The sequence below is a fragment of the Sparassis crispa genome (genome assembly GCF_003851025.1).
Source record: "Sparassis crispa DNA, contig_000005F, whole genome shotgun sequence".
NCBI lineage: Eukaryota > Fungi > Basidiomycota > Agaricomycetes > Polyporales > Sparassidaceae > Sparassis > Sparassis crispa.
In genome coordinates, this window is record NW_020939752.1 from 1,288,981 (window position 1) to 1,315,763 (window position 26,783).

A 26,783-nucleotide genomic window follows, 5' to 3' on the forward strand; every position below is an offset into this window, starting at 1 on the left:
AACGAGTCTTGGTCAGAGCTTTGTATGTAACAATCTAGTACATAGTGGAGTTAACAGATGTTTTTCTGAACCATGAAGATACTTCTATGTAGCCTCGTGCGCGGGGCCAGCCTGCTGTTGTCACGTGGAACGTGCGCGGTTGTGGCTTCACTGTGGCGTGCATCATAACTTGAACTTACCTACGTTCAACCTCCCCTCCCTCGAGCACTATGCCTTTGAATCGTGCAGAATCGCTGTCTTTCACCTCTGATTCCTCTCGGAGTGATAAGTCTACCCTCTCAGACACATTGGAGCTAGTCGATGACCCGTACACGCGAGAACAGCACAAGGTGTTCGGCGCGGAAGTGCTGGAGATGTGCAAGAGTTTTGGCCTCACGTCGGAATTGGTGAAAAACAGTCGTATATCTGCTGCAGCTCTTTTAAACAAAATCCTGTTGCAATGCAAAGAGGACATGATTCCAGAAGCTATCGATATCGAGTTCCTTGGCAAGTTGCTGCAGCAAAACGATCAGTTGCGCATTGAACTCAGCAAGGCATTGAAGGATGAAGACTTCTGCAGGATTTTGTGCATAAGTACGTCTTGATATGCTTCCTGTTGAGCACGCACCTTAAGACTCAACGTGCAGAGATCCTGCGTCGAACAAAGCCAACCACCGGTGGAGCAAATCAGCGTTTCTATTCTATCACGATGCAAAGTAAGTGAATCATTCCCGTCGTTTCCTGCACTTCCTAATACCTACTGTATTTTCGTTCAGAGCAAGGTGACCCTCATACCACTGTCTACACTTTGAAGGTCTGCTGACGTGCATGGCTAGCAACAATGGCTGCTTGGTATAGTCCTTACATTGGCAACGCTCATGTAGCGCTTTTGGATGCCATCAAAGAGATGAATCGCACTCGCGGGGACCAGGGGTATGCCAACTACGTCCCCATTATTCAGAGCTCGGGAACTGGGAAATCACGAGTTGTAGATCAGCTGGCTAGTCTTGTTTTCACCGTTCCATTCAACGTCCGAGAGGAGAATGTCGAAAGTGGTGAGGATCATTGCTATTGTACATGTCCAAATCACAGACGATAACGCAACAGGGCACCCCTTCCCACACCCCGATGATGCTATCCGCGCTCATCTCCTCGATGTCTGCAGCAACTCGCCAAAAGAATCGGAGTGGTTCAAATTGGATGTGGTTGCTGCATATGTCAAGTTTTTTGAGCAGCTATTCATCGTGGTACGTGAACATCTTGACCAAAGGATGCCACACTACCGCAAGAAGTACAAGTCATCTCGGGAGCTCGCGGCAGCCTGGCGAGAATATCTCAACCCACAGCAAGACTCTGTAGAAGTCAATGGCCAGCGAGAAGTTCTTTACAGCGATGTTGTTTCGGTAAGTTCATGCTTCTGTAACGTTCCTGAATAATCACTTATGCGGCGATGTAGCGGCTCGAAAAACGTGAGCCTGCGGGAATTGGGAAAAATCTCAAAGACCACGCTCAAAATGCCATCCAACAAGGCCAAGCATTGGTAGAGACGGTTAATCGGCTCACGAATCGACAACCGGAACGACATGATCTACGAATCGTGTTGTATTTCGACGAGGCGCACTCACTATCAGATGCTTACATCGGAGAGACGAATCGCTACGACGCATTATGCAGTGCGTTGAATCAGCTGAGAACATTGCCCATCTTTTGCATCACACTTTCGACGAACTCCAACCTCACCAAGTTTTCCCCTCCGCAGAAGAGACATCATTCGGCTCGCGTGGTCGAAGGGTTGAGCGATCCTCTTCAGCCTCCATATACAGAGCTACCTTTTGATTGCTTGCCAGAGGGCAAACCTATCCTTGGCACCAAGGAGAAGACTCTTGCTGAAGTTGCCGATATTGGATTTATGGCCATGTTTGGCCGACCTCTGTGAGCGCTATTCATTCATGCGGATTTTAAGCCGATCTGAGCTCTGTTTGCAGCTGGAGTGCGCAACTTCGAGGCGGTGTTGAGAAGAAGTGGCTGTTGGAGCTCGCACGGATGAAGCTGATGGGCATGGAAAAATACACCGAGGACATTGACCAGAGCAAGCGTGGTCTTCTGGCTGCCCTCAGCACACGCTTACTTCTAGATTTTGAGCCAACGCGAGAAGTCTCTCGAAGCATGGAGGCACAATTGGTTGAAGCGAATATGCGCATAGCATACAGTGTTCCTAAACACCGCGAATACGTTCGATCAGGATGCCCATCGGAGCCAATTCTAGCCGAAGCTGCTGCCCAAGCAATGAACGAACTGAAACGAACGGTGCCCGAACAGCTCGCGGACTTCGTCGTTGATGGTCTTATCGGGAAAGGAGAGAAAGGAGAACTCGTAATGCGACTTCTTCTCGTGCAAGCCTACGACAAAGCGGCGAAGAAGACTTGCGAGCGCGACCAAGTTGATCTATCCTTCAGCCGGTCTGTGCATCTCTTCGATTTCCTGGAGGCCTTGTTCGGCCCGAAGAATTTGAAAATTTTGAAACAGAGCTGTCCCGACAACGACTCTCGCGGAAAGAAGTTTGAAGACGCGTTCAAGCACGCGCAGGTGCGCTTCACCCACTTCGCGAGGAACGGTGACGAGAGCTCGTCGACCTCTTATGGAGCGTACGCCGCGGTCGTGCGTGGAATGGCTATCCAGTGCTCGACGAACCAGGACGTGATCGATTGTATCGTGCCCGTAGTTCTTCAAGACGATAAGCTGAGCGAGAAAATTATGTCGGGAATTCTGATTCAAGTACGCAACAAGGAGAGGAGGGAGGTCATCGTTGTCGACGAGGCGACCATTCGACATGGCAAAGGATTTTTCCCCAAGGGTCGCAGGGTGGACGATAGGCCATACATAACAATCTCTATGCAATTGGGAGTGCAGACCAAGGCTTCGAAGACGGCACTATCCCAAACTCCAAACGCTTCTGCAGACAAGGGCAGGAAGGGCGTACTTTCCACACCTTCCCGCTTCACCGTTCAGGGCCGATCGCCTCACCACAAAAGAGGCGTACATCCCCGCTACCCTATCAGCGTCATCGGATATTCAAAGAAAGTGTTCGATATGGTCGACAACAAGCATCATTATGCGGTCCTTCTGGGCGGCAGAGATCTCCTAGACGAACATCCGCGACAAGCTGATGTTTATCTCACGTTTGTTCGCCGCCTCAAGCCATACTGGAAAGTTGGGTCACATTGTTATGATTGGATTGACGAAAAGGAGCTTAACCCGGCGAGAGTCCAAGAGGAAGAGGTTCCCGATGAGGAAACGTTCCTGGTCGGGGAAGACGCCGTCGAGGAACAAACGGGCATGATTGGGGAAGACGCCCTTGATGATAATGATCCATTTGCTTGATGACCTGGGAACGATCTTTGGGGCCTCTCCAAGTATTTTTTTGGCCTTTCGGTTTGTTACGTTCACTGTTACTCTTTGGCTGCACTGTGGATGTATTTGTTAAAATAGACCAGATTCCGAGACAACCGATCTCACTGAGGTTGATGTAAGTCTTCGCAGGCTTCGCTCGTTTCAAGTTGGAATGTGTGGATCAAGTGTGAAGGTTACCAATCTTCTGTTACTCTAGTGATTGCTTGCTTAGCATTGAAGATCATGGCGACGCTCGACGTCGAAGGTCACATTTCGATTGAGTGAACTGCAGTAAAGTCACTCCGGCAAAATCATCCGTCAGGTCATGAAGTGCCTCAACCTTTGAGAAAAAGAGCGCATGCGCAAATGTCTATAACCTAAGCTCCGAAGCACAGCATACGAACTCTCTTCCGAACCTCCAACTCAACGCGGACATCAGCAAGCCAATTATGTGGCATAGGTATACAATACAACCTGGTATAGAGGTCTAGCACGCACTCGTGTGTTACCAGTAATTAATGTCCACACATCGCACTATGAATCTTTCTGTCCACTGGTCTCACACCTTCCCTTAGCTCCCCTTCTCCCTTCCCGGGGAAGAAGGCGCGGGCGCTGTGGGGTCCTCGCGCCAGAGGGTCTCCCAGAGCTGGATGGTGCTCCCGATGAGGAACGCCCACGAGCCCCAGAAAGTCGAGAGTACGGACTGGTAGTTTGCCTGGGCGGACGTTAGCATGAGTGGACACGCGAAGTGTGCGTAAAAAGGAAGGGGGAATGGGCGAATTGAAAACGGCGAACATAAGTGAATGGACGAGCGAGCGAGGAAAGAGCGAATGTACTAAGGGGATGGGAAGGCTGAACAGAAGAGTAGAGCATACCTTGGTAGAGGTGGCGGCAGCGTACCCAAGCGCACCGCAGAGCGTGAAGCCGACGGCACCGATCAGGTTCCACAGCCCGATATGCCTAGGCAAGGTAGTTAGTCAAATTTGTACCAGCAGCAAGCTTCGAAGCGGGGCCGAGTAGGAAGAGGGAACAAGGAAAGAGGACACGGGGAGGGGTGAAAGAAGGAATGTGGGAAGGGCGTGGGCAGAGACATTTAGAGGGACGCGAAGGGGTATGCGTAAGGTGGGACGTGGTGGTATGCCCTGTGTAGGGCACATGTGGAGAAGCAGTAAATACTCACCACCCAAGGCTCCCGATGTTGGGAATCCACCACGTACGCTGGACCTCGAGCATGAGGAAGAGGGACGAGATGAAGAATCCTGTCCCGCCGACGACCTGCGGGGTCCAGAAGAAGACATCGGTGATGGCGGTAGGAGGGTCGGTGTTGAGGTTGTGAATCACGTCTGGAATACCGGTGCTGGAGGATGGGTGAGTGGATTTGAGGAATGTGTGCATGAATACGGACCAGATCTCGTTAATTCCAGCTGCAAGTCCAACGGGACCGATAAGAACGAGATACTTACATGGTGGATATCCAGAAGACGGTGGCGGCGATCATCTGGATGAAGCAGGCGAGGAAGCCGAGCTCGCGCCATGAGCCCACGCCGCTGAGAGTTCTTGAGCAACGAATCGTCCAAGAACGGGCGAATACTCACTACCAGCGAAACTGCACGGGCTTGGCTGGCATCTCGGAATCGAAATTCTCGCCGCTGACGAGCCCCCATAGAGCAGGGCCGAACATTTGCTCGTGTCCAGTGTTGAGAGCCTCGACGACCATGAGGTAGCTGCCGACCTCGAAGAACGTCCCGCCAGCAAAGGCGCACCATGCGGCGGCATCGGGGTGGGCTGGGCCAACATCGAGGAGGGGGAGATACAGGAGGAAGGCGTTGATGACCCAGAGGGCGGAGCCGAGGACGAAGACTTGGGCGACCCAGAAGGAGAGGTCCCAGGCGAGGTGGAGCTTGAAGCGGGCGTGGGCGTGGTGCAGCCGCTGCTCGAGGACGACGGACAGATGTGGCTTGACGGCGAGAGGCCGGGACAGATACCGGTTCTTGCGGGACGAGCGGGCAGACCAGTGCGCTCCGACGACGGAGGACTCGGAGGGCGGCCGGGGATGGGCGGCGAAGACGGCGCGGGTCGGGTGCACGAACGGCAGCGGGCGCGTCGCCTGGTGCGTGGAGAACGTATCCGCCGCTGGGCTGGACTCGGAGGACGACGTCGGCGGACTGTTCAGCGAACTCATGTCCGCAGAGTGAGCGCGAGTGGCGCACGACTCACAAGCCCCACTCTAGGGTTAGGACCTATATGCTCGACTGCGTCAACCGTGACACGGCAGGTGCTCAACGACATGTGTGAACTGCTCGTAACTAAAGCATCTATCTGCATATCCGAAACACAGTCGCGTCGTGCGGATCACACGGATTGGAGCAGCCGGATCGTCAACTTCAAGCCACACTGAATGGTTGGGGCTCTGCAACCTTCTAGCAGACTCAGTAACGAGACATCGACCATGCATTCGAAAAGGTGACTTGGAATGATGCATAGATATATCGACGGTGGAAAGGGCATACTAAAATACAATCAAGACAACTAGCCAGTCCAACAATCAGCGGATCTCTCAAGATTCTGGGTGACCTCTATGTCAATTCTATCCGGGTACGTGCAAACTACATGTCAGTGCAAGTCTCAGCCCGATAGCACACTAACACAGACCTGGCGTACGCCCATCACAGCTTCAAGAACGTCACCTTGATCTCTCCGAGTGCCCCTCCTTCGAGACATCGGAGTGATCAACGATCCATGCTTTGTTCCCCCCCCTTGTCTCGAACCTGTTGTGCCTGACATACAGGCAGTCCCAAAAGACCGTGCGGACTAATGCGTCCGTGCTCGTGTCGACGACATCGAACGACCCTTCCGTGCCACTTGGCGATTCCTCCCGTCCACACGAGCTGACCACAATCCCGTCCCTCGCAGGAACGACGTGGTCCTCTATGCTTGCTATGGATATCTCGTGATGCTTGTCTCCCTCTGCGCATGATCGGGCATGTCAGTCACAGAGCGAGACACAGCGGAGATCGGCATCACCCGTGTACAACTTGCCCCACGACAGACTGACGTTCTTTATCTTTAGCTCCAGGTCGCTGTGGTTCTGCAGGTTAATCACGGCCCAGTCTCCGTGGCCCATCTTGGCTGAGATCAGCTAAATGTTAGGAAGAGGGTGGCAATGAGCAGAAACCGTGAGGAGAGAGACAGCAGGCACTCTATTTCCTGCCGAGCCCTCTTATGGCCTGTCAAGACGAATCTTTGGTGGAGCGCGCAATTCCTTGTAGACCACAGTATCAGCAGAACTCCCGAAGTGTTTCACCAGCTTGGTTCAACCTTACCTGAATAACAGTCGGGCACATCGGCTTATCCTAATCGCATCTCTCTGTCGTACTGAATTATACAAGGGCCTAGAGGGACCTGTCGGTATAAGGGGACGTGGCGTTTGTCAAGGAACCACAAGTTGATATGATACAGATGAGGACCACATCTTAGTCTGCGGAAATCGACGTGGACCCTAAACTTCGTCCTGGAACACAAGGGTGAGCCACAAAGTTCGCTTCCGCTCAGTCACTCCAGATAAACCCTGAGCCAATGGACATGCCCCTTCAGTAATAGGTGAGGCAACCTAAGTCATCGAGCGCGCAAAAGCGATTCTAGCACTTGCGCAAGGAAAAAAGGGCTCTCAGCGAGTCTCACCTCTGCATTTTACTGGCTGCCATTCACATGAGGAGAGCAGGTACCGTCGTCACGATACAGCAGGTGGGCATCGCAGGCGTGCAGATGGTGGAAAACGTGTCAGGTCAACCTTGACCCTTAGTGGCAAATATCTCGAAACCCATCAGGTTAAGACGCTGAATCATTCTGATGTACAGAAATAGCGGTGGATAGTTATTCTTGTCAATTAGTAAGTGTGGTGCAAGCGGCACGTCCATCGGAGAAGGAAGGCGCACGGATCCTTGTAGATTGGTGGTAGTGTGTGGTCCACATATGTTCGGACTCGACCGGCTGGTAGCAAGCATGAACGGAAACAGTGAAACAGTATGATTAACTCCAAAGATTAACGGAGATGGTGGTGGCAAGGACGAGGATGATGACCATGAGGTCGTCGGTGGCTCGATCAACTACCTGACTTGCCAAATTTGGACGTGCTTCCGCTTGTCATGGTGGTTTGAACTCATGATCAACGCGAGCGCGGTCACGATGCCGATTCTCGAGTGGAACGCAAGAATATACCTACAACGAATGGCTCACACCTATGTCCGACAACATGGGAAACGAGAGAGGAATTTGGAGGAGGTGAGCACGGATCGTAACCGAGGGCTGGCCAACTTGGACTACGTCTCACTGTCACCTCCCGAATGTTTTCCTGCGTCCTTGTCCTCGAAATTTAGCCGACATCGTCCGCCGAAAACTATCCGCAGGTTCTGGTGCATATGCGCGTATCGCAGACCGTAGGATGTTCTCCATTCGTTGATTACTCTTGCCCTGTTGGATGACTGGGAGGGAATTAGGTACTACACGTTACGCGCCGCTGGATTGCATATTGCTTGCTGCAGTCATCGTTTACAGGTGCCGCGGATCAAGTTATCGACCTCGCGCCGTTGGTGGGCAAGTTCTCTGCGTTTAAGGATTGCTGACCTGATAGCCTACCATGCTTGCTTGTTATTGGAGGGAGTAACTCTTTTGTTCATGGACACTTCTCTGACTCCCTAATTCTTCTCACTCTAGGAGGCTGATTGCATCCACGAGTGTGGTGCCAATTGAGGGTGTTATCTATCCTGCCAGTTGTGAAGGGTTGCTACAGGTTTCTGAGATCCTGGGACGGCCTCATGTCAGCTGGACACTCTGTGAGTAATCCACCTGCGCACAGCACTGAACGTATTCCTTTCGCAGATGCCCATTGGACTCTGCGGTGAAACTTCGGTATCGTAGACGCTTGTCCTACGGTGGGTTGTGTGGGCACTTCGAACTTCTTTGCGAGCATGCACTCCTATAACATCGACACGTCGAGTCGCGGCTAGTGCTAACTCCAAACCACTCTGCGGCTCATTGCAACCACCAGATGCCTGTCAGCGTCTGCCAATGCTGCGGATCAGCGGTGGAGCTCACGCAGCCATTTTGTCGCTGAAGCTGATGAGTGCTTGCTCTTTCACACAATGGCTAAGTAGGAAGTGAGGTGCGTTGAGATGCTTGAGGTTGCAGAACGCCCAGTCATCTTGTTCAGTCTGCCCCGCCGCCTACCGTCTTGGCTGCTCTGGGAGGGGATCAGGTGGGTAATCCATCAAACTGTGTCGGTTTGTTACTAGTCGCGATGTCATAGATTGGCAGAATCGATTAGAAATTCTTCGGTAGTGCAACGTTGCACTGTATCAGACGTATCCACCTGTGGTTGTGGTTCCAGCGTGGAAGAGGAACCACCTTGCTGCAGTAATCAACGTCAGAAGGTGCGTCGGAGTGGTCCCAGTGAGGAGTAGAACGTGTAGTTTTGACGCGCAAGAGGAACTCGCCGGGAACAGGGCTAGTACGATGTATGGATCACATCTTAAAGTCCGAAATCCATGCTAGGTGTATATCCGCTATACCATCTACCACAACATGACGTGTACAAGAGAAGGAACCGGCACGAACAGAATAAGTAACTAAAAATACGTGAACGCTCCAACCTCTCACCACACGATGCGAGATGATTCCCCGAGGCCGGCGACGAACTCGGCCACGGTGGTCCAATATCCCGGCTGTACACACGTATCATCTGAAAATTCTCGTCAACTACACATGGCAGCCGGGGAACTGGATCACTTACTATGCGTCCCTCCGTCGAACTCCACGAATCTGGAATACCCTGGACTTGGGTCCACCTTCTTCGCCTCCTCTGCATCCTGTACTGGAGTGCCGTCTGCCCTGCGCCCGCCGGGAATCCTCTGTTGCACGATCTCCCACAGTAGGCGCATATGTTCGGGGGGCACGACCTCGTCGTGCGTCCCGCTGAGCATGAGCATAGGTGTCTCGGCAGGGATGAGGGGCGCCATGGAGGCGGAGTCCCACTTCTGGTGGCACAGGAACGACAACGGGCCGAGGATTGGGAACGTATTGGGTACGAGGCGCGGGAGGGAGAGGAACGTATTCTCCAGGATGAGCGCACGGATCTACGGATCAGCGTCAGTGATGGTTCGTGCGCACGACACGAGGACAAGACGGACGACATGCGGGTTGCGGCTCGCAAGATCAATAGAGACTGCGCCGCCTATTGATTGGCCGTAGAGAATCTGTATGGCAGGAAACGTAAGTAAGCAGGTGGGGAAGGTGATCGACGGCTTGTACGTACGACTGGTGTGCGTGAGAGTACAGAGTGAGACGTTACATAGTCAAGGGCACATTGGGCGTCCGTCCGGATGCCTGTATGACATAAAGACGAATTCGCTCAGCCTTTTGAATGGACGACGAAGAATCTCGGGCGAGACCTTTTTCGGACGGAGATCCTTCCGAATGGCCATACCTGTTTCGCACGGCGTATTATACAAATGAAATAGGAGTTTAAAATAGGGAAACGCACCCTCGGTAAGACAACATTAGAACGTTACATCGCATCTTTGCATAAAACACCTTGGCGAGGGGTATTCGGTGTCCAACATTGCCGCCATTACCGTGAAACATCATGACAGTTGGACGGGAAGCAGCGAACTATCACTCGCAAAGAGACATGATTAGCCCCCACAAGGACAACACGCCGCAGAAAGAATTCAGGGACGTGCAAAGACGATAACGCAAAATGATAACCACATAACAAGTACGAGACACACACCTCTTCGTCTGTCTCTTGGCCGTTACCGCTGACCTCGGCTGCTCCGCCAAGGTGGGACAGTTCTTTCCTCTGGACTAGCAGATAGCATCGCAGCTTCACGTCGTCTGGCGTCAGTAATTCTAGGCCTTGATATGGTAAACCAAAGTCGGTAGGAGTGGGAACCTCTGCGCAGTTTCGCTGTGAATACAACAAACGCGGACGAGACGGAAATGGTGTGGCGCACCGACTCTCGATCCAGGGGGAAATGCGGAAGGGTAGATGAGGTAGTTTTGCCCGAAGAACAGCAGACCGAATCCTGCGGGCTTTCAGCAAGCAGAACGAAGGAATAAGCAGCAACCATACCAACTGTAGACAGTCCGGCAGCAGTGGCGATGGTTCCCTTGAAGTTCGCAGGCGTATCTGAGCCATGTTGCAAGCCAACAAGGACAACAGTGAGCTCACTTTTGCGAAACTTTCGATGGTAGGGAGAAGGTTTGATACGAAGGTGTTCGACGCGTTGTCGGACATGATAGATAGCAATGCACTTCTTCACTACGCGCAGCGCCTTGGATAGATAGACCTCTGTAAGACAGTATAAGTGCCACAATGCTCCACGGTGGCTGTTGTTTGTCCTTGTTAGGCTGTGGCCTCTACTTCTTTGCTTCTTGAATCTTTGCACCTGCCTGGTAACCTACTTGCTACCTACATACCTTAGTGTCCATGCCTCCGTCACGATGCCACAAGATTGTTTTCGCAGGACTGGATTTTCAGTTCAAAACGTAATGGATTCCAGCTAAGATCCAACGGCGATCCTCTACTTATTATAATAGCCGGTGGGAAACGCGACGGGAGCGCTGCCGCCCACCGCTCTGTTCTCCGACTCCCTCACCGCACACGGAAAAAATGACTTCAGCATCGATATAATGGCCCTAAGCAAATTTCCCTTTGAATGTCGCAAGTACTGGTGTCTCCAGTGAGTAAAAGAGGCGGAGAGCCCATAAGAGCCTGCCGCGGTGCTCCCGTAACGAACTGCAGCGGAAGATCCCAAAGTTTGAAATTTAAACACGTCGTGGATATAATTCTATTGATCAGGAAACGGCGCCCAGAAACCCCAAGAGACCCGGGATGTTTCAGAGGAATCGTTCGACCAGCGGCGCTGACGTAATCAATAATTGCGCTGCGATGGCCCCCGCTGACTTCGGACAAACATCTGCCACGATTTTGTAGTCTGAGTCGACGCCCAAGCTCTTGTAAGTCCCAATGTTTTCTGGTGCAGGCGAGGGGAACGTGGGTGCTACGATATTATGTGCACATCCCGGGGAAAAAGTTATCTGGCAGGGAAGCCGGTGCTTCTCTCGCGTGCGTATGACAACCGACGGTCACGAGTGACAAACCGGTCTTCTTCCCGTACGTGATTGGCCCACAGAGATGGATCGACGCCAGTTTCGTTCGCGCTCCGGCGCCATTTTGAAGCAATTAAACCTCCAAGCTTTCTTCGACCATCGGGAATGTAGAGTCTCGCCTTCTTCTAGATTTACTTGGAACACCGTGGCGAGAACTAGACACTGCAAGGTGATACACCCATCCGTTGCGCATGCAGGATTGTTTTTTTTTCTTGGAGAAGATGCTGAAGGTCCACTGATTACCACTGCATATTTTACACGGTCAGCGGAAGACACCGTTCCCACCTTCAGCCTGCACGAGGCTGGAGCTTCGTGATCGTAAGTGGCCACCCTACAATCTAGCGAGATCTCCAGATCTCCAGAAGCATCGGACCAGAATTCCTCATCGTGCCGCTGAACTGATTTGTCGTTGGCCTGCAGGGATGTGTTTCAAAAATTTAGCGGTGCCGCTGCGCCAAGTTGTCACGGTAGTGATTAAGTCACATCATCCAACATATAAAAGTCGCAGCTCAGACGGCTTTTTATTTATTGACTTCCAGTCAGCCTGTACGCTCATCTCAGCACTTCCTCACCCAGTCGTTCTCTACTCCTCACACTCCTTACAACATGTTTGCCTTCAGCACGCTCTCCATCCTCGCGACCCTCGCTCTCAGCGCCTTCACGTCCGCGGCACCCTTCGCTTCTACCGGCGTTGTCAGCTCCGTAGAAGACCTCGTTGCCGTCCCCGATGTTCCTTCGTTGGTTCCTCGTGCAACTGCGGGTGTATATGAGGTCATAACCACTGTGACCGAGACAATTCGTCCTCAGGTCGCTGAGCTCAGTACGTTCATCGTTGTCGATTATTTTTGTACAGAGTTATTGACTGCCGTGTTTTCAGCGTTCCTTACTGCGCAAAATGCGACGGTTGACAACATCAGTAACATCGTTGTTGGCATTAGGACTGTTCTGGGTACAGCCCTCGTCGACGTTCAGGGTCTTATGTGCGAGTCGACCGACGTCATTCTCGCTCCCATTGAGGGAACCGTCTTGATCACCGTCGCTGAGCTCGCTGAGGTCGTTTCGGAGCTGCTGATTGTGAGTGTACCTCAAGGCAGTGAGAGCGAAATTGTACTGACGCATGCGCAGCTCGTCTTCGAGGCGCTTGGCTTTGTTTTGACAATCGTCTCTGCCGACATCCTGCCCTCCGTCACCTACCTGCTTGCCTCCCTTGCGTATGTGGTGTTTGTTACATGTCGAATTGGGAGCTAATCGACCTTTAAAAAAAATTTAGCGAGGTCGTTGGCTGCCTGCTATGCGCGGTCATCATGCTTGTTGACAATATCTTGGTGGGACTGGTTGGCGCTCTCGTGCCTCTGATTTCCTCCATTCTGTCCATCATTGGTTCACTCAACATCACCATCATTGTTGCGGTCCTCGGCCTTTCTATCTGAAAGGTTGGTACTGGTTGATGTTACATGCCACTTATGGCTGATGCTACTGCCATTTATTGCAGTTGTCGTTTCCGTGCTTTGTGTTGGTTAATTGCCATGATGCTATAATATAGTTCACTCCTTAATAAATGAGTCTTGCTCATTTCCTGCGTGGTTGTCTTCATTCGTCTGATTGGACATGAAAATCGGGTTTCCCTGAGGGGTATCATCGTGCCAGTGGTAAGTTTATGGAAGATGGCGATCTTAGACTGTGTAGTTGTCCGGATATGGCAGGTCTGTAAGATGGGCGTCGGACCGGTGAGTGAAGGTGACTCGGTTCTTTACAGAGGTTTTCTGATTGAGGGCTATTGTGTGGGGCTGAGCGCAGGGTCGGGACAAATTTCACACATCGGCGTCTGAGAGGGGGCGACTTCGTTTCTACGTGAAAAGTTCTTACGTAATTTGTGGAGAGTTCACGTGGATGTTACAAGGACGCGAGAGCGAACTTCATTGACTCCTACCGCCATTAGATTCGCCTCATATCTTGCTCCTTTGTAATGTCTGTATACCTTTCCCCCCACGGGGCGGGGCCTCTGTACGGGCCACCTATTGTTACCCAAGGCTCACCGGGGCAGTATGGATACTCGAAATCCCCCGATACAAAGAGACGACAAGTCGAGCATGTACGCCTTTGCTCAATTGCGCTGTGCTGACGTCTTGTATTGACTTTACGTTTCTCGATTTCTAGGTGCCACCCCCGATTGTACAATGTCCTACAGACGAGGAGTTCTTTATTGCAGATGTCCACGCCAGTATTCACCGACCCAACCTTGACTTACTTAAACACCAATTCTTGAATGAAGGAAGACTAACGGAGGAGCAGGCCCTTTTTATTCTCGATCAGACAACTCAATTGTTGAGTCAGGAACCCAACATGCTTCATGCGAGGAGTCCAGTCGTAGGTGCGTGCTTGTGATCTTCTGACCGCTTTATGGACACGTTGACTTATCCTGGAATACATCGCACCAGTTTGCGGTGATATACATGGCCAATTTGTGCGTATTGATTACGTCCGTTGTGATTTGTGTCTTGAAGGAGATACCACAGTATGACCTGCTCAAAATTCTCGAATTGGGCGGTTCGTTCGCAGAGAATAACTATCTGTTTCTGGGTGACTATGTGGATCGAGGTTACTTTAGTATCGAGGTCAGTGCTCCTTTTGGGTGTATGCGAAGCGTGGGCATAGTACCTCGGCCATTTCGCTGCGATTAAGTCAGATACTTATGCGTGAAATTTAGTGCCTTTTATACCTCTATGCATTGAAGCTGTGGTATCCAACGCAACTCCTCCTTTTACGGGGAAATCATGAGTGTAGGCACCTCACTGAATATTTCACTTTTAAACGTGAATGTGAGGCCTATCTTTATTTCATTCGTCCTCGCGAATCGATGTCCTGGCTAATACCATGGTTCCCCCGAATTAGGCATGCACAAGTACTCTGCCACGATCTACGACGCGTGCATCCAATCGTTCCAGAGTCTCCCAGTGGCGGCGCTAATTGATGGCAAGTTTTTTTGCGTGCACGGAGGAATATCGCCGGAGCTACAGCTGCTGGAAGACGTAGATAAGGCACGAAATCAATTCTGGAGATGACCTCAAATTTCTGACGTCCGGTCAGCTGAATCGTTTCGCCGAACCTGACTCTCAAGGTCTTCTGTGTGATTTGCTGTGGGCAGATCCAGTGCCGAATTTCGGAACCGAGGTATTCTAGTTGTTCTTTTCTTCCCTGATTCTCGTCTTGTTTTCTTTGGGGCATTCTCCTGCACGTATCACAGGGTATCCCGGCCTTGGACTTCGGCGTTATCATGCAATCATTTTCGCGTGGCATTCAACGAACGTTCTTTTATATGTCTTCCATCGTTTCCCGAGTTGTATCACGATTGATGTACTCCCTCTCTCGCAGCACGACCCAGCGTACGAGTGGCGACAAGGTACACCGTTGGAAAAAATGTTTTATCCAAATCACACTCGCGGATGCAGTTATTATTACACGTCCGTCGTCCTGCTATTCCTTCCCTGCAATCCGAAAGTGATGTCAGTGTAACAGATACGAGGCGGTGTGCTCATTTTTAGAGCGGAACCAGTTGCTGGGCATGTTTCGTGGACATGAGGCGCAAGATGCGGGGTAAGTGATAGCGATATTGTTTGGATTTCGTGGCCAATTCGCTCAGATTGCCGTGGCGTCTACTTCATACTTGGTGTCAGGTACACCATGCATCGCAAGACGGCGTCGAGGAAGTTTCCTTCAGTGATCACTGTGTTCAGCGCACCTAATTATCTCGACTTATATCATAACAAGGGAGCGATTATCAAGTACAACAACAAGAACATGGTTATCCGGTAATTTTTGTGGCATCAGCTTTAGTGATAGTTCTGATACGGAGGTCTTGTAGGCAATACTACGCAAACTCCCACCCTTACTGGCTCCCCAACTTCATGGACGCATTCACGTGGAGTCTTCCTTTTGTTGGTTCGAAGATCACAGAGATGTTGCTTGCGATCCTGTCGGTGTGCTCGGACAGGGAGCTCGAAGAATCGTCCTCGCTATCTTCCGAGGAAGAGGATGCTGAGCGGGCACGCGCACTTACTGACATAACAGAAGAAGAAGATGAGGAGGACGAGACGAGAACCATCGCAGATCTGGCCCTAACTCCGGATGAAATCTCAGAGAGAAGGCAGCAGATCAAGAGCAAGATCATGGCGGTGGGCAGAATGCAGCGGGTGTTCCGACTTTTACGGTGGGTGATGTTCAGACATCCGTCTTACCTTTTTTCTCTTAACGGGCCGTTTTAGCGAAGAGGCAGAGAATGCTACCGAATTGCATCCGTCCGAACAAGGCGCTCCGACAGCTTGGCCTGGCGGGTTTGCCGCGCCCGAAACACTCGGTGTGCGAACGATACAAGCGCGTCGATACATCCGATCCTTCGACGACGCCCGTCAGTCGGATATCGCCAACGAGCGACTCCCGAAATTCGATTACAGGTCATCGTCTACGCTGCCGTTCGTCCCTGTCCCCAGCATGCGCTTGCCGGGGCTTCCTGAGGATGGCGACAGAGGAAACTTAGAGGCTCTCATCCGGGGGGCCCTCGAAGAGGAGGGCTTAGGGGATGGCGGGGTGGTTGAAAGACTGGCAGATCGGATCGCAAGGGGCAGACGAAGTGCAGGCCGGCCTCGAGCCTTGAAGAGATATGAGACTGCTTAAACAGATCATGGTATGGTGTTGTTAATGGTGCTGCGTCGCATTTCTATCCAGATAACTTGGCCTTGTATCAATACCCAGCTGTTGTCGTATGTACTGTACTCATTCCGTGAACGAATAGCTGTTGTATACCATGTCATTCCGTCATAGTGATTGAACAGGCCTTGAAGTCATAGCGTCCTGCACATGCTACACGCACGGTATATGTCAAAAAGCGTCGCCTAGGGATTACTATAATCCCCCTCGCCAGTAGAGTACACGACCAGTAAAGCTACATACAAATCACACCTCTCTTTCCTCCACTAGCGCATGTGTCTATTGTCTACGCCCATCATGCTGGCCAGCCGGCACACATACACACTCCTCAAAAACGTGCTTCCTTCGTAGGAAAATCAAGCTGAAGCGTACTTCTCAGTCCACTCGCGGCTGACGCGCTGCGCATCCTTCTCGTTCTCCTTGTAGTGCTTCGCAACGTCGGTGGCCAGAGGATCATCCGGGTTGGGGGCGCTCAGGAGAGCTTGGATGGAGAGAAGCACGGTCCGGATCTGAAGTGCGGGTGACCACTTGTCTGTAGTGGAGGAATCCACGCGAACAACATCGACGGCTTCGGTCAGCTGCCACTACCGCATATCGACGATACACTCGCCTTTCAGGATGTCTAAGCAAATACGGCCAAGTTTGTCTGCGAATGGGAGGAATGGGTCTTCGCTCCGAGCGTTTCGCCACGAGTGAATGACTTACCGATATTTGGGTGATAGATCTTGGTCAGAAAGCGCACTTTCGGAGGACTCATTGGGTATTCTTCTGGGAGGAACAATTCTAGCCGGAACACTCCATCTAATAGGCACAATCACCAGAATACATACGAAGATGTAAGTCTGCAACGCATCGAGACATGTCGATGGGGACGCACTCTGGAAGGGACTTCCGTCTGGACCTTGGATGGTAACATCGAAATAGCGAAGGTTGTCCTCATGAGGGGCAGCGGAAATGCCTGGCGCAGGATCTGCAACGAGTCGCTCCGTTTCCTACCAATGGTGAATGGCCCCGTCGCTAAGACGGTATTGGTCGTGTGGAGACTTGGATGGTACGAACCTTGATGATCCGCTGAAATCCAAATGAGAAAATCGTAAGTCAGAACATTGCTAAGGTTCTCTCAGCGTATGTACCTTCGGAAGAGCCATTTGTAGAGAATCTGGAAGAGTACTGGGTGAGTGAGGGCTGCACCCACTGTCCGGCGTCTATATCACCAAATTGGGAGCTAATTTAATGAGGTGCAAGTTGTCTGTCAAATTATATCACAAATCATTGTGGGTAGATCTTTGCAAGCATTCGGCATGGTGGAGGTACGAAAATCATTGCCCTTAGCTCTCACGTCCGTGATCGTATTTGTAGGGTCAACAGAACAATGACATGGAGTGGGTGAAGCTCGTCAGTAATGACGGACACAGCTTCCTCATCCGCCGCAAGGTCGCGGTGCGAAGCGGCACCCTCAGGCAGATGCTCAGCTCTGAAAGTGAGTCGTTCGAACACTGACTATTACCTCAAGTTCCAATCCTACTGCGACTTTTTTCTCAGGCAACTTCGCTGAGGCTGTCTCCAAAACATGCCGTATCCTTGAGCGGTATGTGAGCTGTGTCTCAGCAGCCGAGAACGATGTGTCACCTTCCCGCGTCTCTCTTTTGATCAGGCCAATAGTGGTAGAGAAACTGTGCGAATATCTCTCATATAAATCCGTTTATGAGGGGGTGCCTTCGCGAGAACTTCCGGGATTTACGGAGCGTGTGATGCCTGAAATTGCACTGGAATTGTAATTGTCTCTGTGTCTGCTCTGCTAAATGCTCGATTGACACGTACTTTTGCAGGCTTATGACGGCTGATTACTATGAAGGTTTGTTTCTGCGCACATTGGATGACAAGGTACTGAGCACGACTACAAGCATGACAACATGCCTGATGTTGCAAGTCTCCGCACAGAACAGTCGAACAAGTACCCCATAATGGCATCGAGTCGGCGATAACAAGTGCAGGGAGCAGCAGAGATCTCTTGGAAAGAGCACCGCAATTTATTCGGGTTTTGGAGATCAGGAGAGGTTCACATATCCCGTCGAGTGAAGTCAACCGCAGAACAACACCCCAGCTAACGCTCCATTCCTATTTTCGCTTTCACTTCAAATGAAAGTTCTGACATTATTTTCTGAGTTTCGCTAGCCCTCCTGTGACGGTACTGTACCCTAAATTTTATACAATACTAGAACTACAGCACACTGGTAAAGACATACATATGCAACTACAACACAACTTCGACAACTGTACAAGTGTACATAAACCGAACAAGCCAATCCACCAATCTACGCCAAGAGATCAGTATGGTAATCCAAGATGCCAGCAATCGCTCAATGGCGCCGCCGCCAACGACGACGTAAATGATCGCGAATAATCATGTCCGGGTCGTGGAGCTCTATGTCCCAGTCTTCAAGTGCTCCGTTTCCGTCCGCACGGCCTACTTGACCGCTGCCGCTGGGAGAAGGTCGACTGGTGGATGGTGGGTTAGGTTGAGCACTAGCACTGTACCATTCCGGGCGTGGGCGCGAATTCTCAACGCGACCGCGGCACACAGGACATGTCCCTGCGCCCTTGAGCCATTGCTGGGATAGCACAGTCAGAATAGTGTCCGAGGGAGAGAAAGCCATTTGCAACACACCTCAATGCAACCCTTGTGGAACCAGTGTGAGCAGGCAGAGAGCTTGAGGACAGGATCTGTCGGCTGGTACTGTGATAGAATGAGTGAAAATTCGGGCTCATGATTGCTACAGATACGTACGTCGTCGAGGCAAATAGGACACCGTTCTTCGGTATTGCCTGGTGAAGCCCAATCTCGGTATACGCCGGAGGGAAGAGACGCAACAACATCAGCCGGAGTTCCCCGCGGCTTAGCTTCGCCCAGGAACTCTGCCAAGCTGAGCAGGCCTTCGTACGAGGCATCGAGCTCGTCATCTCGCTGCAAGAAGAAGCAAAAACATTAAGCTGGATCCAACTTATGATTCGGACAAGACACCTACCACGAAGTCACCAAAGTTTCGTCCTCGAAAGCCCATTGCAGGCAGCCGCGGGAGAAGGCCGAAATGCGTGGCAAACCCATGCTGGTGGTGCTCAAACATTTCAGCGTTGCGCTGGCGCGCCACGCGCATCCTCGACGTACGCACAGCACGTTCAGCTAATTCAGTCCCACCTGTAGATGACGCACGACTGTGCTGCAAGGATCTCGTACGAGATGCGTCCGGGTCGCCCGAAGGATTATGGGCGCGTGGCTGCAGATATCCGCTGCGATTACCCGAGTGATGTCTCCATGCCTCCAGGGCCTCGGACGAGCCGAACGTAGGCCCGCGTGGGCCGTCTACGCCATCTATGTCTCCCCAGAGTCCACTTGTCCGCTGCCGCTGGGTGCTTCTATCCTGACGGTATTGGTCAATCAGCTGGTGCTGGCGCGCAATATTAGAACCATCAGCACGCAACGCTGGGACCTGCTCGCCACCAGGCGTGTTGGAACTTCCATCAGCGACGCGGGAAGCCGCCGTACGCGTACTGCGTGCAATGATGCGGCGCAGGTCATTGTAAGGAGCCTGAGCGTCTTCCTCGTCTGGTGCCCTGTACTGCGGCATTTGCAAGAAATCCTCCGTGGAATTCGCACGGCTATCGAAGTTCGCAGTAAAACCCAAGCTGCCGGGGTATACAGAGGGATCCGAGTAGGCAGGATTAATGGGCGTATCTACCGCCTGGACATGCGTATCACGCGAAGTCTCCGCACGTTCCTCGAAGCTCGTCGATTCCGACACATGCGAGATCGGCGGCTAGAAAAAAATCAGTTTCGCAACACAAAAGTTCATGGAGATACGCACCAGACGCAGTCGAGACGGTGCTGAAGACGGGTTCAGTGGGCTTTGTCCGATACGCAACGGCGGCAGGGAAGGGTGGTTAGGCCTGCGCGAGGCTGTACCCTCCGCCCGACGCATCGCAGTGCTCCTCCTCCTACCAATCTCCATGGATCTTGCCACCGTGTCGCGGAACGGGCCATCGTGGTAGGCATTGATATCGATGTCGTTGTACGGTCTGCCGAATGCAATGGACGTAAGACCCCGCTCTGTGTGACTGGAGGCTAAGGAGGAAGGGCTCAGGTTTATGGGGAGCACCACATGCGAGGGAAATCTGGAATTGGTACGAAACGGAGGAGTGTGCGGGCGTAGACCAACGCCGGGTTCGCGGGCGCTGTGGCTGTGGGAGTCTGACGCAAACGTTGGTCGAATATTCGCTAGCGTGGGGGGACTGACGGGTGTTGTTCTTGTCAGTATCACACGATCAAGTTCTACCCGCGCACTGGGCAGATCTGCAATTGCGTTCGCCCTGCGTTGCCCTCCGATTTCTAGAGAAGATACTTCAGAGGGGACCGGTGTCCGTGAAGTCGGACGGCTGGAGGAGTGTGACGCCTCTGCGTTGGAAGATGAAAAACTCGTACTCGATACGGGGAGTTGATCGGTGAATGTCGGATAGAAAAATCCAGTCGACGCATCATACCATAAAGGGCGAGGCCTACCAGTCACAGGAGTAGTATCCGTATCGTCTACCGCCCAATCAACGAGTGACGGAAACGCGTATGTGCGTGAATTCAACGTTCTGGGTTGGGTATCGTTTGCGGGCTCTGGCGGCAAGTCAGGTGATTCCACTGGTGGGCCCCCGGTTTCTAGAAACGTATTGTCATCGATCACCATCGGGGAGTGAGGGGAGGAAGGCGGATATAACTCCGATCCCCAAGGACGGCTAGGCGAAGAGGTGCTCCGAGACCGGCTGTGGGCACCACTGCGGTCACTGGTGCCATGCGCTCGATGGGGATGAGGTGAATCCGACCATTCGTCGAACTGAACCACGTCCCCGGCGGATGTTATAACAGATGGAACGCGCTGACGGTCAGCTGCACCTGTGGTAGTGGGCGACGCGTAACCGGGGCGATGTGAGAAAACTGCCTCGCGAGCTAAGGCCCGGCGGTGTTCAAATGCGTTCTCAGACATGAGAGTGTTGGAAGGCGTGGGCCTCGTACTGTAGAGGCGAGAGGATGGCCTGCGCCCTTGAAGATGGGCGGCGAACGGGTTAGACGACGTGTCCGCTGTATGTGACTGATTTTCATGGGTAGGGTGAAACCAATGGCGCGTCGTTTCTAACGATGACCTTCAGCATGCCGATGACAGGAAGTAGGGAATGTGTATTACCGTTGCTTGTCCTAACGCTGTCATCTCCCCTGCTCGTTCTCCGCGGGGGGAACGCCTCAGGTGAATTCGACGTGACGTTTGATACCTCTAACGATGACGTTACGAATGTGCGCAACACGGCACCATATAAGACACACCTGTTCGTAAAGGTGGGTATACAAGACCTCCCGTCAGCGAACCGTCAGAGTCTTCGGATCCACGGATATGTCGTCGCAAGAGCTCGACATCATCAGACTCGGATCCAGAGTTCGAGTAAGCACGGGCGAGAAGAGAAGAGCGAGGTGTAGGAGCTACCGCTCGAGTTTCATCAATGTCTTCATAAAATTCACGATAGGGGTCTTCGGATACGAGCCGATCCCAGCCGGAAAAACCTCGAGAGAATACAGCTTCTGAAGGAGGACGTATGTTATCGACATGTCACATCAATGAATGAAAATCCTACCTGTGGGAGAAGCCTCACCAGTGAAATCGCGAGGCAAAGTAGTACGGCGATCGCGGAATGGTACTTCTCGTCTGGAGTGCAATTGATGATTGGAAGTACCTGGCCGAAGAGTGAGTGACTTGGTATGAGGGGAATACAATAGACAATGTGGATTTTACCAGACGTGCGGTAGGGGCGGGTATGTGTTGCAACGGAACGACTACCGTCAGAAGAGTAAGGTGCTGCATTTCCATCTGTCGATAAGAGTCAGCCACAAATCGTACTGCCTTTTCAAAGCCATTACCAGAGGTCCAATGGAGCCGCACATCCCACATTCCATCATCGGAGTCTCGTGCCTCTCTCGTATCTGGCCTCGAAGTACGTATATCTGACTCTCGAGAGGAACTACCGCTCGAGGAAGTTTCTCTCATGAAAGTTCGTCGTACGGCAGGTTGGGATGCAACCGAAGGCGTTCTTCCCCGACTGGCTCTCGGAAGAACAGGAGACAGATCCATGCGCTCCCCCAAATCAGTAAAACGCAGGGACCTGCTTCCTTCTGCCAGGAGAGAATCACTCGCAGAGTTGACGGGTTCACCAAATGTTGGCATCGTGGGCGTTGCCAACATCACGTCAATCTGAGGGGGGAGATGATCCTCGTTCTCATCCAGCCAGTTGCGCATGTCTTCGCTCGAACTAGCCGAGATGGATGCTGAAGGAGAGTATGCGGCCCGAGAAGACGTGGCTACAAGGGGGGATCTACGGTCACGGGAGACCTGGTGGACGCTGCGTGCGGAAGATGTAGGTGATATTGAGTCCTCCCCCAATAACATTAGCTCTTCCGTGACTGGAATCGCATGCAATCCTATAGTAGCATGGGTAAACGGATGCGGTGGTGGCACCGAAGTGCCTGACGACGCAGACCATGAAGGTACCTGAGTTAAATGTGAGACAGGAAGCGAGCGATGTTCAGGGGAGTGGGAATGTCGCAGGACAGAGATATTGGACTCGAATGCATCAAAGCGCTCCATAGAAATCCTGTACTGTTCGCTCGGGTTGGGAGCGGGTGGCGAATCCGGAGTGAAACCCGTGCGCGCTTCAAACTGAGTGGGAGATGGTAACTGCTCGGTCTAGAAGATTAAATAAAATTAAACGGCTGTTTTGTCTAAAAACAAGTATGGACAATAGACGGACCGCGCTGCCAGAAGGAAGAGCTTCGGAAGCGGCGTTGCTTCCAATACTGTTCGGCGAGCCGTTGAAAGTAGAGGAGGACGTGTCGGACGAGAAAAGGGCTTCGTCGATATCTCCTGGGTCAGATAAGGGAGTGTCGCTTCTCGCTCTCTTGTTGCGGTCGGCGTGGTCTTCAACGGCGTGGACGGCCTGGCGAACGGCAACGCTGCCACTGGATAGAAGATTGTCAGAATTGTCAGAGTCGCTGCCCACCTCGTCGAAAGATCTCTTGAAAGATGGTAGGCGGGAGGGTCTGCGCGGGTCGCGAGTACAGGGAGACGCCATGCTGGATGGCGGAAGGAGGAGGCACAAAGCGCTAAATTGCACACTGTAATTAAGGCAGCATAGCCATTACGTAATATCAGATACATTTGCGCGCGTTAGCACAATTAGCGCGAAGAACGGAGTCAGTGGGTGCGAGGCTGTATCTACTTGAGCGGCTGCACCGTCCTCCACCTTCTCTACCCCTTCCACCTTCCCTCTCTCTCCTTCCTCTCTCTGGCCGGGAACCTCCCGCTTGTTTTCTTTTCTGCCGGCGCAATGCATGCAATCAGTCGTGCAAGTAAACTCGGCCTGCGTGCACGCCCACCGCACCGCGCTCTTCTCGTTCCAGGCTCCCATCAGGCAGCCGTCCAGGCCGTCAGATGCTGGGCTCCTGTCAGGGGACTTCAGTCGGTCGCTCAGACGGACAGAGTAAATCCGCTTCCCGCCGATATCCTTTCGATCGCCTGTTCACCCTCTTGCAGGACACCATCACCCGTCTCCTCTATTCAATCGGTACAAAGCGCGAGGTCGAACGGTACCTCAGGATATTCTCCTCCTCTTCCGATGCATCCCACCCCGCTAAATTTGCGGTCATCAAAATTGGGGGCGCCGTTCTCGATCAGCTCGACGAGCTCGCACTCAGTCTCAGCTTCCTCTACCGCGTCGGCCTCTATCCCGTCATCCTGCATGGTGCTGGACCCCAACTCAATGAAATTATTGAAAGCGCAGGGATTGTACCAGACTACATCGATGGTATCAGGGTCACAGGTATGTCATTCCCCACAGGAAACGCGTACCTTCTCGTTCATATCCGCTTCGATAGACGCGAAGACTTTGCAGATCGCCCGTAAAGTATTCCTGGAGGAGAACCTAAAGCTGGTAGGTGCCCTGGAAAAGCTCGGCACTCGCGCCCGCCCTATCACTTCTGGCGTTTTCACCGCCGACTACCTAGACAAGGAGAAGTACGGTCTGGTCGGAAAGATCACACGCGTCGACAAGCGTCCACTTGAAGCCTCCATCAGAGCAGGCGCTCTGCCTATCCTCACTAGCTTAGCCGAGTCTGATGCGGGCCAGATCCTTAACGTGAACGCGGACGTCGCGGCGGGTGAGCTCGCAAAGGAGCTCGAGCCTCTCAAGATCGTCTTCCTGAACGATAAGGGTGGGTTGTTCCATGGCGTTACGGGAGAGAAGTTGGATGTGATCAACCTAGACGAGGTATTTATATTGATAGCACTTGTTGGCTCCTATATTGACTACTCCTACCCTCATCCGTTTGTTTGCAGGAGTACGATGAGCTCATGAAGGAACCGTGGGTGAAGTTTGGCACCAAGCTCAAACTCCGGGAGTTTAAGCAGCTGCTGGACCACCTCCCTCGCTCGTCTTCTGTCGCCATCATCTCTGCAGACTCTCTGCAGCGCGAGCTGTTCACTGACAGTGGAGCTGGTACCCTAATTCGCCGCGGGTACAAGCTCTTCAGTCATGACGCCGTTGACTCTGTTGGCGCCGACCGTCTCCGCCAAGTGATCAACGATCGCGATCCCGGCGTGCTGTCCGGCGACGACAGTGTCGCTGGTATTCTGAGCGACCTGAAGAAGACGCCATACACCATCTACGGAGACGAGCCGCTCGACGTCGTCGCGATCGTATCTCGTCCAGCCGGCGAGACGCCCGTCATGACCAAGCTGCTCGCATCACGCAGTGGCGTCATGAACGGCATCGTCGACAACGTCTTTCACGCAATCAAGAAGGACCACCGGCGACTCTTCTGGACCGCCCGCGCCGACGACGAGAATCGGTCGTGGCATTTCGAGCGCGCCGACGGGAGCTTCACGCGTGCGGGCAAAAGTCTTTTCTGGTATGGCGTGCACGACATTGCGGAGGTGGAACGTATCGTGAAGGGCTTCGAGGAGAGGGGCAGGATCGGCAGGACCTACCTCCCCGTCGGGCCCTCCGCCCCTCCACACCGCGCCGGCGATGCTCCAAGTGGTGTTCGATCATTCTCTACAATGGCGAGGCGGCGGCACACTCCCGGTGCCCAGAGAGGCTATGCCACCGCTGCTACTCCTGTATCGACCGAACCGAAGCGCCTCGCGCTTGTCGGCGCACGCGGCTTTACCGGGCAGGCGTTGACCACACTGCTGTCCAACCACCCCTACCTGGACCTGACCCACGTGTCGTCGCGGCAGCTCGCGGGGTTTCCACTCACCAGCTACACCAAGGCGCCCGTCACGTACTCAGACCTGTCACTGGCGGACGTGGAGCTGATGGAGAAGGACGGCGAAGTGGACGCTTGGGTTATGGCGCTGCCGAACGGCGTGTGCAAGCCCTTCGTGGATGCCGTCGACCGCGGTTCGCAGATGCGCACGAACGGCATGCGGAGTGTGGTGGTGGATTTGAGTGCAGACCACAGGTTCGAGGGTGGGTGGACATACGGGCTCCCGGGTGAGGGTTCTTCGTAGCCGTCGCCGTAAAGCTACATGTTAATCTACTCTATCGATTTTCTTGTGTATCAGAGCTGTACTCGCGCAGTGCAATTCGGAGCGCGAAGCGCATTTCGAACCCAGGATGCTATGCGACGTCGTCCCAGATGCTCGTCGCGCCCTTGCTGCCGTACCTCAAGGTGGATGCGTGGCCGACCGTGTTCGGCGTGTCGGGCTACAGCGGCGCGGGCACCGTGGCGGGCCCAAATGACGCGGACGGCCGCCCCACTACCATCGCGAAGGTGACACCGGAGAGCCTAATGGGTGGTATGCGCGCGTACGCGCTGACGGACCACATCCATGAGCGCGAGGCCGGGCGGCATCTCACTCGCCTGCTTGCGAGCCCAGCGATCCCAGTGAAGGTCGCGTTCATCCCGTCCATCGCGCCGTGGTTCAGCGGGATCCTCTCCGTACTGTCGATGCCGCTCAGCGAGAGGGTGTCTGCGCGCGACGTGCGGGCGCTGTATGAGCAGAAGTACAGTGGAGAGAAGCTTGTGAGGATCAAGAGTGAGGTGCCGGTCCTGCAGGATGTAGAGAACCAGCACGGGTGGGCTGTCGGTGGGTTCCAGGTGCATAGCGAGGGTGACCGTGCTGTCGTGGTGGTGAGTGCGCTTTCGTTTATCGCCGAAACTACTCGGGCCTGAGATTGCCGCCAGGGTGGCCTGGATAACTTACTGAAGGGTGCAGCTACACAATGTCTGCAGGTACGTTCCTGTGGATTCATCTGTGTATTTAGTATACTCAGTATGTTACTGGGATTGTTGCAGAACTTGAATCTGGCACTGGGGTATGACGAGTACGCTGGAATTCCGGTCGTGTGATTGGCGAACTCAAGCTCGTAATCGATGCGTGGACGCACATTGCTATGCCTAGAAAGTCTGTGGGCTTAGATGAAAGTATCTCAAACAAATCATATCTAATGTA

At 52.9% G+C, this 26,783-nt stretch overlaps 10 protein-coding genes across 10 annotated transcripts; 5 read left to right on the top strand and 5 right to left on the bottom strand.

Moving 5' to 3' along the window:
• Positions 1 to 209: 209 nt before the first annotated feature.
• SCP_0604630 (hypothetical protein) lies at positions 210 to 3,360 on the top strand (the record flags this gene model as incomplete). Its single annotated transcript, XM_027759596.1, has 7 exons — positions 210 to 573; positions 627 to 695; positions 756 to 761; positions 816 to 1,034; positions 1,087 to 1,382; positions 1,436 to 1,911; positions 1,965 to 3,360. The coding sequence occupies 7 exons, from the start codon at positions 210 to 212 to the stop codon at positions 3,358 to 3,360; spliced, it is 2,826 nt and encodes a 941-aa protein (XP_027615397.1).
• A 580-nt stretch (positions 3,361 to 3,940) lies between these two features.
• On the bottom strand, positions 3,941 to 5,551 carry SCP_0604640 (hypothetical protein; the record flags this gene model as incomplete). Its single annotated transcript, XM_027759597.1, has 5 exons — positions 3,941 to 4,084; positions 4,245 to 4,329; positions 4,550 to 4,726; positions 4,833 to 4,916; positions 4,965 to 5,551. The coding sequence occupies 5 exons, from the start codon at positions 5,549 to 5,551 to the stop codon at positions 3,941 to 3,943; spliced, it is 1,077 nt and encodes a 358-aa protein (XP_027615398.1).
• Positions 5,552 to 6,052: 501 nt separating this feature from the next.
• Positions 6,053 to 6,493, bottom strand: SCP_0604650 (Ostreolysin A6; the record flags this gene model as incomplete). Its single annotated transcript, XM_027759598.1, has 2 exons — positions 6,053 to 6,336; positions 6,394 to 6,493. 2 exons carry the CDS (start codon positions 6,491 to 6,493, stop codon positions 6,053 to 6,055), a joined length of 384 nt encoding a protein of 127 aa, XP_027615399.1.
• Positions 6,494 to 9,020: 2,527 nt separating this feature from the next.
• SCP_0604660 (Protein bem46) lies at positions 9,021 to 10,663 on the bottom strand (the record flags this gene model as incomplete). The annotated part of the gene is made up of 10 exons (XM_027759599.1): positions 9,021 to 9,106; positions 9,158 to 9,500; positions 9,555 to 9,620; positions 9,680 to 9,750; positions 9,816 to 9,850; positions 9,908 to 10,035; positions 10,157 to 10,320; positions 10,380 to 10,451; positions 10,499 to 10,535; positions 10,598 to 10,663. 10 exons carry the CDS (start codon positions 10,661 to 10,663, stop codon positions 9,021 to 9,023), a joined length of 1,068 nt encoding a protein of 355 aa, XP_027615400.1.
• A 1,481-nt stretch (positions 10,664 to 12,144) lies between these two features.
• SCP_0604670 (hypothetical protein) lies at positions 12,145 to 12,968 on the top strand (the record flags this gene model as incomplete). Its single annotated transcript, XM_027759600.1, has 4 exons — positions 12,145 to 12,358; positions 12,416 to 12,612; positions 12,664 to 12,749; positions 12,809 to 12,968. The coding sequence occupies 4 exons, from the start codon at positions 12,145 to 12,147 to the stop codon at positions 12,966 to 12,968; spliced, it is 657 nt and encodes a 218-aa protein (XP_027615401.1).
• A 536-nt stretch (positions 12,969 to 13,504) lies between these two features.
• Positions 13,505 to 16,209, top strand: SCP_0604680 (Serine/threonine-protein phosphatase 2B catalytic subunit A1; the record flags this gene model as incomplete). Its single annotated transcript, XM_027759601.1, has 12 exons — positions 13,505 to 13,630; positions 13,696 to 13,909; positions 13,977 to 14,002; positions 14,055 to 14,153; positions 14,246 to 14,357; positions 14,431 to 14,576; positions 14,626 to 14,709; positions 14,911 to 14,999; positions 15,055 to 15,132; positions 15,213 to 15,347; positions 15,401 to 15,745; positions 15,801 to 16,209. 12 exons carry the CDS (start codon positions 13,505 to 13,507, stop codon positions 16,207 to 16,209), a joined length of 1,863 nt encoding a protein of 620 aa, XP_027615402.1.
• Positions 16,210 to 16,598: 389 nt separating this feature from the next.
• Positions 16,599 to 17,390, bottom strand: SCP_0604690 (Ubiquitin-conjugating enzyme E2 13; the record flags this gene model as incomplete). Its single annotated transcript, XM_027759602.1, has 5 exons — positions 16,599 to 16,820; positions 16,877 to 17,043; positions 17,120 to 17,234; positions 17,302 to 17,313; positions 17,376 to 17,390. The coding sequence occupies 5 exons, from the start codon at positions 17,388 to 17,390 to the stop codon at positions 16,599 to 16,601; spliced, it is 531 nt and encodes a 176-aa protein (XP_027615403.1).
• Positions 17,391 to 17,543: 153 nt separating this feature from the next.
• SCP_0604700 (Elongin-C) lies at positions 17,544 to 18,151 on the top strand (the record flags this gene model as incomplete). The annotated part of the gene is made up of 6 exons (XM_027759603.1): positions 17,544 to 17,552; positions 17,602 to 17,722; positions 17,785 to 17,830; positions 17,897 to 18,016; positions 18,072 to 18,097; positions 18,147 to 18,151. The coding sequence occupies 6 exons, from the start codon at positions 17,544 to 17,546 to the stop codon at positions 18,149 to 18,151; spliced, it is 327 nt and encodes a 108-aa protein (XP_027615404.1).
• A 451-nt stretch (positions 18,152 to 18,602) lies between these two features.
• On the bottom strand, positions 18,603 to 23,400 carry SCP_0604710 (hypothetical protein; the record flags this gene model as incomplete). The annotated part of the gene is made up of 11 exons (XM_027759604.1): positions 18,603 to 18,854; positions 18,911 to 18,979; positions 19,031 to 19,207; positions 19,269 to 20,057; positions 20,106 to 21,415; positions 21,468 to 21,554; positions 21,605 to 21,856; positions 21,910 to 22,008; positions 22,068 to 22,142; positions 22,193 to 23,015; positions 23,080 to 23,400. 11 exons carry the CDS (start codon positions 23,398 to 23,400, stop codon positions 18,603 to 18,605), a joined length of 4,254 nt encoding a protein of 1,417 aa, XP_027615405.1.
• Positions 23,401 to 23,655: 255 nt separating this feature from the next.
• Positions 23,656 to 26,680, top strand: SCP_0604720 (Protein ARG5,6, mitochondrial; the record flags this gene model as incomplete). The annotated part of the gene is made up of 7 exons (XM_027759605.1): positions 23,656 to 23,808; positions 23,862 to 24,147; positions 24,203 to 24,594; positions 24,663 to 25,821; positions 25,893 to 26,461; positions 26,516 to 26,563; positions 26,627 to 26,680. 7 exons carry the CDS (start codon positions 23,656 to 23,658, stop codon positions 26,678 to 26,680), a joined length of 2,661 nt encoding a protein of 886 aa, XP_027615406.1.
• Between the last annotated feature and the right edge of the window lie 103 nt (positions 26,681 to 26,783).